General features: G+C 52.8%; 1 protein-coding gene across 18 annotated transcripts in view; it reads right to left on the bottom strand.

Annotated features, from left to right (window-relative positions):
• Positions 1-344: 344 nt before the first annotated feature.
• Cit (citron rho-interacting serine/threonine kinase) overlaps positions 345-15,525 on the bottom strand; it is a 185,429-nt gene continuing 170,248 nt past the window's right edge. For 13 of the 18 annotated variants that reach the window (XM_076560160.1, XM_015997517.3, XM_076560163.1 and 10 more), the window contains 8 exons: positions 14,717-14,809; positions 13,333-13,441; positions 13,103-13,231; positions 12,023-12,103; positions 10,052-10,130; positions 9,772-9,951; positions 3,872-4,181; positions 345-2,939 (listed from right to left, as the gene is read on the bottom strand). In XM_076560160.1, the coding sequence (XP_076416275.1) occupies positions 2,916-2,939; positions 3,872-4,181; positions 9,772-9,951; positions 10,052-10,130; positions 12,023-12,103; positions 13,103-13,231; positions 13,333-13,441; positions 14,717-14,809 (1,005 nt within the window). In that variant the 3' untranslated portion in view covers positions 345-2,915. The remainder of the gene's footprint in view (positions 2,940-3,871; positions 4,182-9,771; positions 9,952-10,051; positions 10,131-12,022; positions 12,104-13,102; positions 13,232-13,332; positions 13,442-14,716; positions 14,810-15,525) is intronic. The other 5 variants (XM_042268508.2, XM_076560164.1, XM_042268509.2 and 2 more) reach the window with 1 other exon arrangement.

Raw genomic sequence — 15,525 nt, 5'->3', positions numbered from 1 at the left:
TAATGGGATCAGAGAAATCCTGTGTTGACCTGTTTTCCTGGTTAGCTGCTTACAGCTGAGCTGTTCTAGACTAATCCTTTTAAAGTAGCCTAGGTGGCTGTTTAAGCTTTCCAGTTCCCTGCCCTAAAAAATGACCTTAATAATAAGTGCCCGGTTCATAGAAGCAGCCACCAAACTAAGTGTCCCCCTAACTCTTAATTCCAAGATTCTGATTCTGGCCACCCAGGTGCACGCCGCAGAAAAGCCTCCTTCGGAGCGGAAGTGCTGTACCAGCGAGCCCGCACTGGCCTTGGCCGTCGCTTTTTTTGGGTCTCTGACGAGAAAAGACGCCAAGGGAGCGAACCTTTTGAGATCATTGCTTTATTTCACTATTTGTTCAACAACAAAGTTCATTCCTCTCGAGGTGGATCTGGAACTGTCCATGTATTCTCCTCGTTCTGAATAAAAAAGGTAATGAAGAAAAAAAGCCTGTACTTTTGGAGACCTAGAATCTTATAGATGCTAATAAGCTTCTGACTGCGATTTCGGGTTACGATTATTTCCTGCTGGCATCTCGGTGGTCACCCAGAGAGCTCCCCACTCCGGCGGAGATGGCTGTCCACAGCTACCACCGTTGAAAACAAAAGTGAGTGTTGAAAAATGCACCTTTTACAATAAAAAAGTAGAAACCAATTCAATGTCCTTTTTTTTTTTTTGTTACGAATATAAAGTTTCTTGTAAATATGTACAGTCTTTTGAGCTAGTTCTATGTAGCGGGAAGCACTTCACAGATGAGACGCGCAATATACAGTCAAGGGCTCAAGGCGCCCATTTCTCGTGGTGGTCCTAGATGAAATGCCAAGACTGAAGACCAGTTATCAGGGACCATTCCGAAAACTTGTGGACCAAGAGACAAAAAACTTCAGCAGCCGGTCAGTCAGATCTGCCCTGGGGGGGAGGGGGGATGGGGACAGGGGACATGACCCCAAAGATTCCAAGCAACACATAAAAACACAGCAGCAGGGTGCTGGACATGGAGGGTCACGGGCGTTTTGAACGAGAAAGCACTTAGGTTAAGAGACGAGCAGGAAGGAGCCGGCATGTCGGCCAGGTTGTAGTCTGGGAAGTGACGTGGACTGTGGACATGTGGGCTGAGGACACAGACACGGTCCACCTGCCCACCTGCCGCGGCGGGGACAGGTCTACCTTTCAGCCTACCTAGGATGTGCCGTGGTTGTGGAGGCACGCCTAAGAGTCGTGGAGAATCCAAAGCGGAAGAGGCCTTGGGGGGGGGGTTAAAGGCAGAAGTAAGGCCGCTAGTTAGCTTGCCAACTGCAAAGCCTCTAAGTCGATTCTATCCGGTTGCCAGGAATTCCGCACTCGAGAGAGTGCGGGAGAGAGACTGGGCGAGCCGCACTGCACCTAAGGAGGGGGGGACTCGCCAGCCCCATGGGGCTGGAGTAGTTGAGCTGCGGCTTCTCTCCAAGGTCCTGGCCTTAGGTCCAGCCCTAGGGAAAGGCTCATCTGCGAAGTCACAGTTTCGTGGGGGGCAGAACCGTGCTGGGTTTTTTTGTTTTGTGTGTGTGTGTGTGTGAACACAGTCATCCTTGAAGTCAGCAGGGAGCTCGAAGGTGGGAGGGGAAACTGAGGGAGAAGTGTGGTTTGCTGAAATCCTTCTCTGGTCGTAAGGCTTGAGCGTTTTTTGTTTTTTTTTTTTGTTTGTTTGTTTGTTCAGTGCTACAGACTGCAGCCTGTCGTGGCCAGTTAGCTGACAAGTCGTCAGAGGGTCTCGATTTGGTGGGGCTATGGGATGGCAGCAGTACATTGGCAGAGCAACCCAGGGAGGAGTCAGCCAGGCCGGTGGGGGGGGGCAGCACATGCAGTGAGCCGCCATGCAGGGCTTCCCAGACAGGTCTCCTCCCCATTCCAGAGGAGTGAGGAGCAGCAGCAGGCACGCCGATCCTCAGAACAGGAGGTGGGGGCCCCAGGTCCCAGGCCCAACCCCGAGGCCCTATTAATGCTGGGCTTGGAGCAAGTCTATTGCGTGCTTTCCTGGCCAAAGCTACGTGGAAAGCTGGGGAAGCAGGCTGGATAGATGACGCTTGCTGAGGGGTAGGGGGAGCAGAGCCCGATGAGGTCCCTTGGCCGCAGGGTCACTGCCTCCGAGCTGAGGCCCGATGGACCTCCATACATTCTCAGCTGGTGGGAGGGGAAGTTGTCAAGGCCGTAAAAGGCAATGAGAAACGGTAAACATTTGGCTACGATGTCACCCTGGGTGAAACAGGGCCGTCTATGAGAATGGACCGGAACAAGGATGGAGCTACAGGAACACGGGAGGTTAAGCCAACCAACGGGGACTCTTCTACGCTACGTTTCAGTGCCGAAGACCTGATGGTGTGATCTAGCTAAAAACGACTACAACAGGAAATACGTCGCTATCCAAATCTACTGAGAATTCTGTTGTCTTAAAAAAAAAAAAAAGAAAGAAAGAAAAGAAAGAAAAAGAAAAAAAAAGGGAGAAAAAAATAAAAATCAAAGAAAAAGCAACCAACCCAAGGATCTTAGAGTAGCAGGTAGACTTCCAGCCACAGTTTGTGTCCGGGTTGGCTTCCTTTGATGAACTGGTACAGGCTGGAGCTAAATACAAAAGTCTCTGAATGCTCTCCAAGAGTAACAAAGTGCAAAGAAGATGACCGCAGGAAGGGGACCCCCCCCCCTGCCCCGGGGGTGGGGGGGGTCTGAGTGCTGGCAGCGCCTAAGAGCCTTGGCTATCTGCACCCCTTGGAGATGGGGGGTATCCGTGCCAAGGACGGTCTGGACCCAGCTGTGCCGAACGCGGGCCGAGCAGACGGGCGCTGGGGTCCCCTGCAGCGGAGACCCGGGGTGCCGTGTTTTCCTGCAGACTGAGATGAGGAGGTGGCTCTTCTGGATGAGACTTATACTGAAGACTGGTCCCAGACCTAGGAGCAAAATAAAGAGGAGGGGGTTTTAGCATCCAAGGCCGGGAACTGCCGGCTCCCTGTGTGAAGCAGGTATTACTTTCGGGGGCCTGTCCTGGCCCTCCAGCGGTTGACAGTGGTGTCACAGAGAACAGAGTGGTGCCAACTTAACAGAGCCAGCCCTCAAGGCCTGGGGTCAGGCATGAAACAAGTCACTGGAAAAAAAAAAAAAAAAACCCAAACTGAATTTGCACAGGTGCACACATAAATATGCACACTCAGTTTTAATGGGAAAACATTTATTACGTGGCTTTTCTCCTTTCTCTAACCAGAAGTGCTGGCTGTGAGCTATGGAGCCTCAGTAGGAGAATGCCACTCAGAAAATGATCCCCAGGGGACAGGAAGGGCAGCACCTCTGCCTACTGTGGGCCCTAGAAATTGGACGGCCCACCAAAGAGAATGGAAGCCAGGGTCCATGTGCGCACACTCATGAGTTACCTGCTTCGACATCGCCATCTACTGATTCACACCCTATCTGAAAAGTCACATGGGTACCACTTCAGACTTTCTAAAAACTCAAAGTTCTAGAAAGCAAACGCACGGTTACAAGCTTCTAGTAACTTCCAGAAAAAATATCAGTGTCTATAATGCATATATGTGCTTGCCTGTGTGTCTGAAACTATCTAAAATGTCATCATTTGTATTTACGGGAGGGGGGGGGCACATATATTTGCTTATATGTACAGAATAGATCTAGAAGCCACTAATACTGCTTCTTGGGCAGGGAACAACATGCCCTTTGGTAGCTGTTAGATTTTGAGGTGTGCACACACGCCCTTCCTTTAAATCACAAGTTGTCCTCTGTGGAGGAAGCCCTTTAAATAAAGCTTTTGCTTCCCACGAGCCTGAGCCACGGTGATGGAGTCCAAGCCAAGAGGACGCTGCTGCCTTACCTTGTTAACCTGGGACAGTGGGGTCCTCACGGCTCCCGCGGGCAGCCGGCCCCTACTGCTGTCTTCAAACAGTCTCCCTGGGGACCGCTCTCTCCTCGTGCTGAGCATCCGACCTGGGGACTTCTCCCGCTCCAGGGGACGGCCCGGGGACTTGTCCCGGCGCAGCTCTGCCCGGCCCTCTCGGTCTCGGTAGCGGTGGGGTGTGCTTGGCTCTCGGGGGTGGCTGGGACCTTCCGGTGGCGCCGGACTGGAGGCCACGCGTTTAGTGATGTGCTCGTTGTATGTGGGTGGGCCTCGCTTGTTGGGGCTGCTGGGGACAATAAGAGAGTCGGGGGGCTGAGAAGTCAGAGCCCCAAAGCTGGAATTCCCTTCCCATCTTAATTATCTAAGCAGGCTCCTTCTCGCCGCTGTTCCGTCTGTCTGGTTTAGTTTTTGAAACAGGATCTCACTTTGTAGCTTCAGCTGGCCTAGAACTCACTATGAAGCCCAAGCTGGCTTCAAAGTCATGGACCTCCTGCCTCAGCTCCTGAGGACTGGGGGTTAAAGGCATATCTACCACTCACTCCTAATAGAAAAAGCTTAGACCTGAGGATGAGGATTAAAAAAAAAAAAACTAAGCTGCCAGGTGTCAGCGCCAGCTCCTGCCTGCTGCATTCCCACTCACCAAGTTCCCGCCTTGGCTAGGCCCGCTAGACTTTGCCTCATGGCCTCTTAACACCACCAGACGGGAACAAGCTGTGGCAAGTGCATGGTGGAGAGGCTGGGGAGGGGCCGGGGCTAGGACCCGAGAGGTCAGTCTGGGGTCATGATCTCCATGCTCTATCATACCAACTGAATATTTCCCAGGAGTCTCCTGTTAGGGGCAGAGCCTCTCATAACCCAGGAATCAGAGGCCCATCGAGGCCCTCACAAGGGAGCAGCTTTGAGAAAGGCTGTCACCATCAGAGGCCAGATCTGTGACAGCCTTGTGCTCAGTGTTTGGTCACCTTTTCCCTTCTCCCTGTAAGTGGCTTCCCAAGTTTTTGTGGCACCCAAGACAGACGCTCAGAAGGTTGACAATTCCCAGTTATGGCAAGAAGATGACACCTGATAAAATCAAGCTGGGCAGATGGAGACAGTCCAGCTCACTCACCCTGTCCCAGAGATTAACCATTAACAACCTCTGACCCCTCCCGCACCCCCCCAACCCACTGAGAACACAAGGCCTTTCCCCCTTTTCCTCAGTGGTACTAAAATCTGAAACCCAGGCCCAGGCAAGCCATCTACTATGGAACTATTACCATCGTCACCCCAGCCAGCCACAACTCCCCGCATCGGGGACCTTTCGGGTGGTTCAATTCAACCCTCAGCCCTGTCTGGCCTGGATCAAATCCAGGCTTTACCAGACCCATGGCCCTAACGACCTGCTGGAAGAAGGCAGAGCTGAAAACCAGGCCAGCTTGCAGAGGTCAGCTTGTGGTGTGAACAGCTTTCTGCTGTGGCCTCGCTTCCCCACACAAGGCTAACTGGCGATTCCGATAACCACTCTGAAAGCCAGCCCCACACCACGTCTCTGCAGTACTGAATGTAAGGGAACTCATTTCTACATCTGAAACCAAAGTCCATACGCAACTCGAGCTGCAGAGCTTGGAGAGACAGAAGACGCATTAAAACAAATACATCTAAGGGAGAGAACTACATTAAGCCTATTCGCAATGAAAGAGAAATTCTGGAATGTGTCCACAGGGGCCCATCACAAGGCTAGCTGGAGGTTGCTGTGTCCAGGGAATCAGGGTGGCTCAGAGAAGGCCATTCAGGCCCTAGCTGAGATTAATGAGAAGCAAAAGGACACCCATCATTTGAGGCCAAGTGGGCAGTCTTCCATCTCCATATCTATAATGGCCAATGAGCTACCACATCCATTTTATAGTTCTGCAGAGTTACGTTCTCTGCTCTGCTAAACGGACCGGGAAAATGGAACCTGCTGTGAATGACAGCCAGCCAAGCCAGTCACAGACACAGACACTGACCCAGGCAAGGCAGTCAGGAGCAAAAAAGACCATTCTATAAGCAGAATGGGAGCTGAGAACTGACTGCGGGTGTGAGTGGGACTTGCCTGCCCACCCCCCCACCGGGAAGCCAGCGCATTATTTCTGCCCCATTCACAACAACTGGGGCCCTTCTGGACAACAGAACAAGCAGGTCCTTACAGTGGGACCACGCGGGGTCACCTAATCCCAACACTTAGACCCCCTTCTGGCATGACTTGGGAACAACACCGAGAGTCCAGACACTTTAGGGGTGCACGCTGGCCTGGGGTGCATCCTGGCCCGCAATGCCATCACTCTGGAGATGGGATCAAATGAAGAGAGAAGCATTGGCACTGGCCTTTCAGCACACCCTGCAATTAAAATCACACCCGACAAAGAGGTAAGGCCATTGCCAAGATACATTCAGGTTCAGGAAAGTGTGCACGGTACTCGGCCACTTCCAGAACAGTGGGGCCAGGACTACACATCTCGGAAACATTGGCTCCTGTCTATCTATCAATAAGAGAGACGGCTTGTCCTTGTACAGCATCAGAGCATTAAAGATATGTCTGTCTTTTGTAATAGCTAAGTACCTTTGAACACTCGGGTATTCACGCACCTAATTCTAGTCCCTAGGGGAATAAAGAAGGTGCCCTCAGCACTGCTCTCCGGAGCCCCAGATGTGATGCCTGGCACCTGGCAGGGGACCCCCACAGCTGTGTACAGAGTAGAAGTGTCCCCAAAAGTAAAATCAGAGGTCAGTGAAATCGTTCCCTGGGTTAACTCTCAGAGCTTTTGTGGACCAACATCTCCAGCTTGGATGTGGTTCTGGTTCCTAGTCTTCTGGGTCAGGATGAGGCAACCAACTTCTACGCCCAGCGGAGGGAACTCCAAGCAGGTGCAGACCCCAGGGCGGCAGACTCAGCGACACCTATCAGAATTCTACTCGCCATCACACACCCACTCACGGGGGCCCGCAGGCCCCTCGATTTTCAGAGCAGGGGAAGTTCCAGCAACAGACTGGAAACCATCCAGAGGGCTGCTGATGCTTAGGACAGGAGCATTTAAATAAACTGAGGAACAAGAAGAGCCAAGCGCGAGAGAAGGAGGAGAAGGAGGCGACTTCCTGTGCTGCCCTGAAGCCATCGCCAAGACATCAGGGCACAGTCGAGCATCCCCAGCACACGGCCCCTTCTGTCAGAAGGAAGAGGGAAGAAGGCTGGGAAGGGAGGTGAGAACATCTGAGGACCTGCTTCCCCGTGAGAGCAAAGAGCAGCCACACAAACATGGGCAAAACCAACTTCACCAGACTCAGAACAAACCATGGCGTTTTGAGACCTTTTGAGACAGCCTCACATAAAATCTAGGAGCTCCTGGTCATTTGTTACTTCCGGTTTTCCATCGAGGTCCTGGATTGATTAAAACCACACTGACTAAGCCTAAGGGCCAGGGGTGGCTCAGTGGCAGAGCTCTTTTGGTAGTATGCCAGGCCCAGGGTTCAATTCTCAGCCAGCCCTGCCAAAAAAGCACGCACACATGCACACTCATGCATGCTGACCAAGCGCATTGCAAAACCAGCTTGCAGCAGTCCAACAGTATTTTTGCAAGAAAACCGAACTTGGTATGGCTCAATGACGACTGGGCACGCCCTGTGCGCATGCCTCTCTCCGGATCTATGGTAGAGTTGAAGCCACCGGGCTTGTAACCAGACACAGTGACAGAAAAATCTGCAGTCTGGCAATGTCTGGAAGGCATAGACTGGGCTGAAGCCTATTTCCAGAAAAGGATCAACATCTGACCTGGAAAAGACCCACTGGCACTCAGGACTCTTTGTTGGACCGGACCTGGGGCTTGCTGGACAAGAAAGGCCCCTGCCCGGCAGTTGAAAGGTAGCCATCCCTACATGGGATAAGTACCTGAGGCAGTCACTGAAGTAGAGGAAAACTAACTTCTTTAGGGGTAATAATAAAATGTTCTAAACTTAGCTACTGGTAGAGACTGGATACATCTATAAAAATGCTGGACTTTAAATCCCAGGATAGAACTCAGTGCCATCTAGAGGATTTGAGGGTTCATGTGTGGAAATTTACTTCCCACTGAGAGAGTAAAGATTGGATGTGCAAGTGCCCACAAAGACCAGAAGAGGGCGTCGGGATCCCCTGGAGCTGGAGTAACAGAAAGCTGTGAGCCCCCCCTGATGCGGCTGTTGGGGCCAATGAGTTCTCTACAAGAGCAACCCACGCTCTTAACCACCGGGCCATCTCTCTAGTCCTCGCCGTGAGATATTCAGAGGGCTGGAATGGAACCCAATATGGTATCTGGAGGTGGAGGCGGAGCCTTTAGAAGTGAGCAGGGATTGATACAGAGACCCTGTTTCTTATCCTGTGATGCCCTGCACCACCCCCAAGACATTGGCAAGGAGGACGCTGCTAGATGTGGGCCCTCAACTGCAGAACAGAACCATGAGCCTCTTTCTTTAGAACTAACTCAGCACCAGGTATTTTGCCACAGTACCAGAAAACAAGCTAATCCATGGTATTATTTGTAGGGAGCAGCAAACATGGAGTTGTGCACACATATACGCAGAAAGGTCTCTATATAGAAATGCAAAAGGCTGAAAAACTGGTTCTTCCCTGGGTGGTGGTGGAGTCGGGGAGAAAGGGAAGAAGAAGAAGCAGAGCCAGGGGCCGGGCAGTGGTGGCGCAAGCCTTTAATCCCAGCACTCGGGAGGCAGAGGCAGGCGGATCTCTGTGAGTTGGAGGCCAGCCTGGGCTACCAAGTGAGTCCCAGGAAAGGCGCAAAGCTACACAGAGAAACCCTGTCTCCAAAAACCAAAAAAAAAAAAAAAAGCAGAGCCAGGTCCAGCATGGCAACTTGACAAGACCGTTATCTCTTTAAGTTAAGGGGGAGGGGGCTAGTGTGATGGCTCAGAGGTTAAGAGCACTGGCCGCTCTTCCAGAGGACCTGGGTTCAGTTCCCAGCACCCACACAGTGGGTCACAACTGTCTGGAACTCCAGTTCCAGGGGATCCAGCACCCTCTTCTAACCTCCTCGGGCTCCAGGCACACGCATACATACAGGCAAAAATACTCATATACATAACATAAAAATTGAAAAAAAAAAATCAAGCTGGGAGGCAGAGGAGGATGGGTCTGTGTGAGTTTGAGGTCAGCCTGGTCTATAGTGAGCTCCAGGCCAGCCAAGGCTACACAGTAAGACCTTGTCTCAAAAAATAAAAATACATAAATCTTTACATGTTTTCTTAAACACAAGAAAGAAACGAAACCCAGGAGACTGTACTACTTTATACTTTTTGTGCCCTTTGGGTTCTACACCCTGGGTTAGATTATCAACACAAAAATAAACACAAGGTTTAAAATAAAAATTTAAAACTCTGAGGAGTTCTCGGGTTCCACAGAAGCCTCTAGGTGGCCTCGGAAGCCACGGCCCACTGCCACGCCTCACACCTCTGGACCTCCTCTACACATCTTGCCTCCCAGCCCTCCTGACTCCACCCCCTTGCTGTTCCCTTAGGGAAGTCCGTCCTGGTCCCCAGTCTAGGCTGCAGGCACATCAGGACTGGAACCAGAGTTCCGGTTGCCCCTCTCTCACACCAGGCTTGAGCAGCATGAAGGAGAGGCCACACATCTATCTCCCTGGGGGTGGGGCTCAGCAGCTGGCATGCCAAAGACACACACCAAAGCAGCCGAGTACAAGTTGTGTGCCACTGGAGACACCCTCAGGGCGATGTCAGAGGCTCCCGGCCACGGCGCAGGGAGCCCTTCACAATACCTGTGATGCTTACGAACTGACGCCACACACAAAAAAGCTGGATTGCCTTGAGCACACCGTGGAGACGTTCCTTGGCCCTGGAGGGAGGAAGGTCGGTACCTGCGGGAGGTGGAGGGCACCCGGTGCTGGTCAGTGCCAGACTCCTTCACGAGGTTTCCTTTGCAGCATATGACCCTTAACTTGTCCTGGTATGAGGAGGCCAGGTAAATCGCTCCGGAGGAAATTGCGGGGCCCAGGTAGCGCGGGTTCGGGATTTCCAGATAGGCTCGGGCAGGGGTCCTGCAGGGTTCCAGGAAGAGTTGACATTCATTACCGGTTACCTCCATCGCTGCGTGGCATTCCTTAAACTCGTCTTCAAAGCATGGAGGGAAATGCTTACCCCAGGGAGGAACGTGCCTGGATCTCAATCACTTCCAGTGAGTTGAAGTGAGTCACAAACAGATAGGGTTCTCTGTAGGCTGCAGGGCCACCACGGAGGATGAGCAGGAGCAGGAAAAGGAGGTTGGGGGAGGGAGGAGAGGAGAAGGAAAATCAAGACTTGCAAAAGGACCGGTGACCCAGGAGCCAGTACCGTACCAATACTTCCCCACACAGCGTCATCACACGTGGCTGGGTTCATTCGCTGTCATGTTGCTCGTTACATCATCAATTACAGCATCCCTGTGGGACTCTGGCCGGGGTAAGAGATGCACCTACCCACAGTGCACTGCCCAACCAGCGAGGTGAGTTCAGAAGGATTCGAGGAGCATGCTACCCTCACGAGGGGGAGAAGTCTATTAAATGCTTGTGTTTGCATAAAACACTGGGAAGATGATAAATTCATGAAAGTTCTTCCCTTTGGGGCAACAAGATGAGACAGAAGAAGATGGACACAGGGGTGAGACTTCTGTGGACTCACTTACACTGTATATGCTCTAAGATTTTGAAGATTTTCTACCCCGTGTATGAATTTTGCCTGAATGTATGCCTGTGCACAATGTTCTCAGATACCAGCAGAGGGTGTTGGATCCCCTGGAACTGGAGTTACGGACAATTGGGAGCCACCATGTGGGTGCTGGGACTCAAACCAGGGTCCATTGGAAGAGCAGCCAGTGCTCTTAACTGCTGAGCCATCTCTCCAGCCTCTCCAAGTAAAGTTTTTAAAAGATAGGTATTTAGATATTACTGTGGGTTTTTACTGTTATTATTTGTTTCATTTTGTAGATACAGTCTCCCTGTGTAGCCCAGGCTGGCCTTGAAATCCAGACCCTCCTGTGTGTGTAGCCACACCAGCTACATCTCAATACTCATCTCTGTATGATGGCGTCACTGGAACTAGAGAGACAGGAGAGGCCCTGTTCTCCTGGAGGGGAAAGTTGGTCCTCACTGCTGCTCCTGTGGCAAGCCATGACTCTGCCCTCAGGCAGGCGTTGGGCTCTGAACATAGCTGCCTGGTCTGCTTGAACCAGCAGAATACCGTGCATGTGAAAGGCCATGGCCTCTGTTTATACTCTTGGAAGAGTCCACATGGAGGGGGACAGTGGCCTCCAGCTGAGTGAGTGACCCCCAAGCCCCTGGCCAGCCAAAAGAAAAGCAACTGTTTTTCCCCTCTTTTCGGGGGGCTGTTTTGGCACTTTCTCCTTGGTCCAGATCCCCACTGACGCCACTAGGGGCAGAGCTGAGCAGACCCAGAGTCCTGGGCAACCACTGAGTTCCAGAATGGGTTACTAGGTAGCAATAGGTGAGCAAGAAAGTATTTTCTTTTACATTTATTTATTTACCCTGTGCCTGTGTGTGTGTGTGTGTGTGTGTGTGTGTGTGTGTGTGTGTGTGTGTGTGTGTGTGTCTGTCTGTCTGTCTTCTTTTGGCCATAACAGTGCTGTAGAATATCCACATAGTCTTGTCTTACGGACCTGTACGTATGTGTGTTCGTTCTTTGACCCATCTACATTTAGAGACTTACAATCAAAGGACATGATCTGACAAACGTTCTGACACAATCTGACACAGTAAGTTCAAGGATGCTTACCACGGTGTTGATACTTACAGAACGAACAGGTGTGACCTCGTTCTGCCTAGTCAGAATTAACTAATGTATGTCCCACGATGGGACACTATACAGCCTTGAAAATGACTTCACATCCACAGGGAATATCCTCTTTTGTATCATGAAATTGTAAACATTTCACAGGCTGGACTATGGCCTGGGGGACCTGACTTACACATTCTCCGTTAGGTAAACACCGCCCACGCCACTGAAGTCCATTAGGATATACCAGCACCAGCCTGAAGCCAAGAATTCCACACAATTCTTTCCTAGGACACAAACTTCAGCGAGCAGGAGCCCCCACACCCCCGGCACCTCACGTACCAAAGGCCAGAGGTAAGCGACTCCACTTGAGATCGTCTGTGCGGCTACGTCTTCCATAGGAATCCACGAACACCCCAAATTCTGTAAGGTGTCAAGAGCATGGAGGCATTAGCTCCAGAGGCCACATACGCTATGACGGAAGGGCAGGAACAAACCCCTGGGACAAGTGGCCAGATTTAACTAGACTGTCACAGCCAGACAGCCTCCGTCTGCAGAACCATCTCCTAGTTTAAATTAAAATGAGGATTTCCTTCAGTCACGTTTTCTTATTAATCAGATTTATTCCAGAAAGAGGATTCAAGCAAAGTGGGGAAGGAAATAGGAAAAGAAGGGGGAGAGAGAAGGAAGAAGAGATGGATGGACAGACAGATAGGGAAGAGACAGGAGGAGGGAAAAGGAACACCCAGGGATTAAAACAGAAAGAAAACACCAAGAGAAAAAGCAGCAAAAACCAGACCAGAGGAAGAAGGTGTGGGACAGGAAGACGGAGGGGCTGGCGGAAGTGTCAAGGTGGCCGGGCTACTGTCCGGGTCGGGGAGGGGGAACCTCAGAGGGCACCCACGATGCTGGCTGGGTAAATCTCCCCTGTCCCCAGGACCCACCCTGCTGACCAGGGGGAGGTAGTGGCCCCTGCTGGGGAGGACCCACCCTGCTGACCAGGGGGAGGTAGCGGCCCCGGCGGGGAAGACCCACCCTGCTGACCAGGGGGAGGTAGTGGCCCCGGCGGGGAGGACCCACCCTGCTGACCAGGGGGAGGACCCACCCTGCTGACCAGGGGAAGGTAGCGGCCCCGGCGGGGAGGACCCACCCTGCTGACCAGGGGGAGGTAGCGGCCCCTGCTGGGGAGGACCCACCCTGCTGACCAGGGGAAGGTAGCGGCCCCTGCTGGGGAGGACCCACCCTGCTGACCAGGGGGAGGTAGTGGACCCCGGCGGGGGAGAACCCACCCTGCTGACCAGGGGGAGGTAGCGGCCCCTGCTGAGGAGGACCCACCCTGCTGACCAGGGGGAGGTAGCGGCCCCTGCTGGGGAGGACCCACCCTGCTGACCAGGGGGAGGACGTGGGCCGGCGGGCACTGACCGTGGAAGCACAACAGGTACTCCTCCCGCTGCCCGGCGCCGTTCGCCTGCACGATGGAGACGGGGAAGCTGTGGGACGAGGACGCGAACACAGCCGGGGCCAGGGAGTGGTCGTTCTTGTCCAGGAACTCTGCGAAGGCAGGCGAGAGGGGGCTTCAGGAACCACGCCTGAGCTCGCCTCCTCGAGGCCCGGGCCCCGCGGGGTGGCGAGGGAGACAGACGCAGCCCTACCCTCGAGCGTGTACTGCTTCATGTCGATCTCGTAGAATTTGTTGGTGCCGATGAGGATGCTGTAATTGGTGAAGTGGATGCAGCTGCAGGGTTCCGAGGTCTCTATCTCCTGAGGGGGCACGGGGGAGGGACGGAGATGACGCAGGGCACCTTGTCTCTGCTGCTGTTTTGGCCTGAGCCTCTAGCCTCTCGTGCTGTGCCCGCCAGGGTGACATGCAGCCTGTTCGCTACCTCCTAACCGTGCGCTACACCAGCCCGGGCTGCCTCAGAAAACAAGGCTGAACTGCAGCTTCCAAAGAGGCGAGAGACACCGTTTCCACAGACAGGCGGAACACTAACAATATGCTCGCTCTTGCAGGAGCAGCAGACCAGAATGCCACACCAACTGTTAACACGCCTGGCCTTAGCGTCCTCCTTTGGGCTGGCCTGTAATTGGCTAGTTTCTAATTTGAGTCTGTATTATCCACACAGCATTACTACATCTCTGCCTTCATTGACTCCTCGTTATTTGCAGTCATTTCTAGGCCAATCCTAATATCATTAAGACAAAACAAAATGTAACTGGCATGCTTTCTTAAAGTGATGGCCAGGAATCGTGTTAGCCTGAAGCCAACAGTTCAAACTTTAATCATCAGCGGCACAGAAAATGTATCCACCGGCTCTCTACCAAGTCTGAGGAAACAGAGAAGCAGGATGAGAGGGTAGGAAAACCAGAGGTAGTTTTAACCTTAGAGTGTCAAGTCAGCTCTTTCCCGGCCTCCCTGCCTCAGTTGCCAATCAGAAAACACGGAGGTAGCCAGCTCCATCCCCGATACACAGGCTACACGGGCGGCCAGCAAAGCCCGGCTGATAAGCCGACAATGAGACCGGTTCGCTAACCACCTACGCACAAACTCACAGCTTCTTACACTCTGGGTATTATCAGGGCATGACCAGGCGTGAGCCAGGCTTATCATGACACAACACACTTAGTCTGGGGACAGGGAACACCTTCTCCAGAATCGAGGTAAATTTAAAGGTTGAAACGCTCCTCCTCCACACAGCACTCTGTCCTGAGGAAGAGTCCGACCCCTGACCACAAGTCAAAACAGAGCCAGCGCTGCCTTGTCCCTCATCACCAGAAAGCTGCTTCTGTCAGCTCAAAAAGGGCGTCTCCTCCATCCACCTCCATTTGGGCAGATCCCAAACAGGAAGGAAAGTGAGCGAGCCACTGTGGCTACCACAGGCCCTGGCCTCTTCCAGGACAGACAGGTCTCACTCTCTAGGCAGCAGAAAGGAACAGACACACGCTGTGCTCAGCACTGCCCGCTGTGTGCACGGACCCCGGGGTTGGGGTTGGGGTTGGGGGGTGGGGGAGTGGGGGGGCACTGCGCCGTTAGCTTGCCTTCCGGATGCAGTACTTGCTGAGGTTGTCATTGTAGCGGAGGATGACGACTTTGCTTGGCATGGCGGCACAGATGCAGAGGCTATTCTCGATCTAGAAGGCCACAGGGGGAGGGTGGGGGCAAGAAAGACAAATGTCACCATCATGAACTATAGCTCTGCACAAAACTAGACCAGGGGCGTGATATAACAGGGTCTCGGTCTCAGCACTGGTGACATTTCGGACCCGGCCATTCTCTGTGATGGAGGTAGGGCCTGTCCACTGGAGCAATGGGGGCATCATGGCCTTGGCCAGCAGATGTCTATAGCGCCCTCTAGCTGTGACAATCAAAACCGTCTACAGACATTACCAAATGTCCCCTGGGGACGGAATCACCCCTGGCTGAGACTCACTGCCTTAGCCGGGATCCAGAGAAGGTGGAGACAGACTGTTTTGACATTACTCTGAATAGAGGAGGACAGGGTGATGGAGGGGGGGGAGTAGTGGGGAGCTCTGTGAGGTGGTTCACCTCCACTGTCAACTTGACAATGGTCTGGAGCCAGCAAGGACATTGACCTCGGGCTCGGTTACAAGCCTGTCCCCAGAGGCTTATCAGAGGTGCAGCTTCTTTTCTGTCGCTGTGACAAAAGACTCTGACATCACGACACAAGGAAGACAGGGTTTACCCTGGTACAGCCCAGGGCTGAAATCAGGGTGGCAGCTGAAGCAGGTGGAAGCAGAGAGAGAGACAGGTGTGTGCAGCTGGGAGAGACAGATGTGTGCAGCAGGGAGAGACAGGTGTGTGCAGCTGGAGAGACAGGTGTGTGCAG

This window comes from Peromyscus maniculatus, chromosome 23 (genome assembly GCF_049852395.1).
Source record: "Peromyscus maniculatus bairdii isolate BWxNUB_F1_BW_parent chromosome 23, HU_Pman_BW_mat_3.1, whole genome shotgun sequence".
NCBI lineage: Eukaryota > Metazoa > Chordata > Mammalia > Rodentia > Cricetidae > Peromyscus > Peromyscus maniculatus.
The sequence above is the reverse complement of the archived record's forward strand: the minus strand, read 5'-3'. Positions and strand labels throughout refer to the sequence as shown.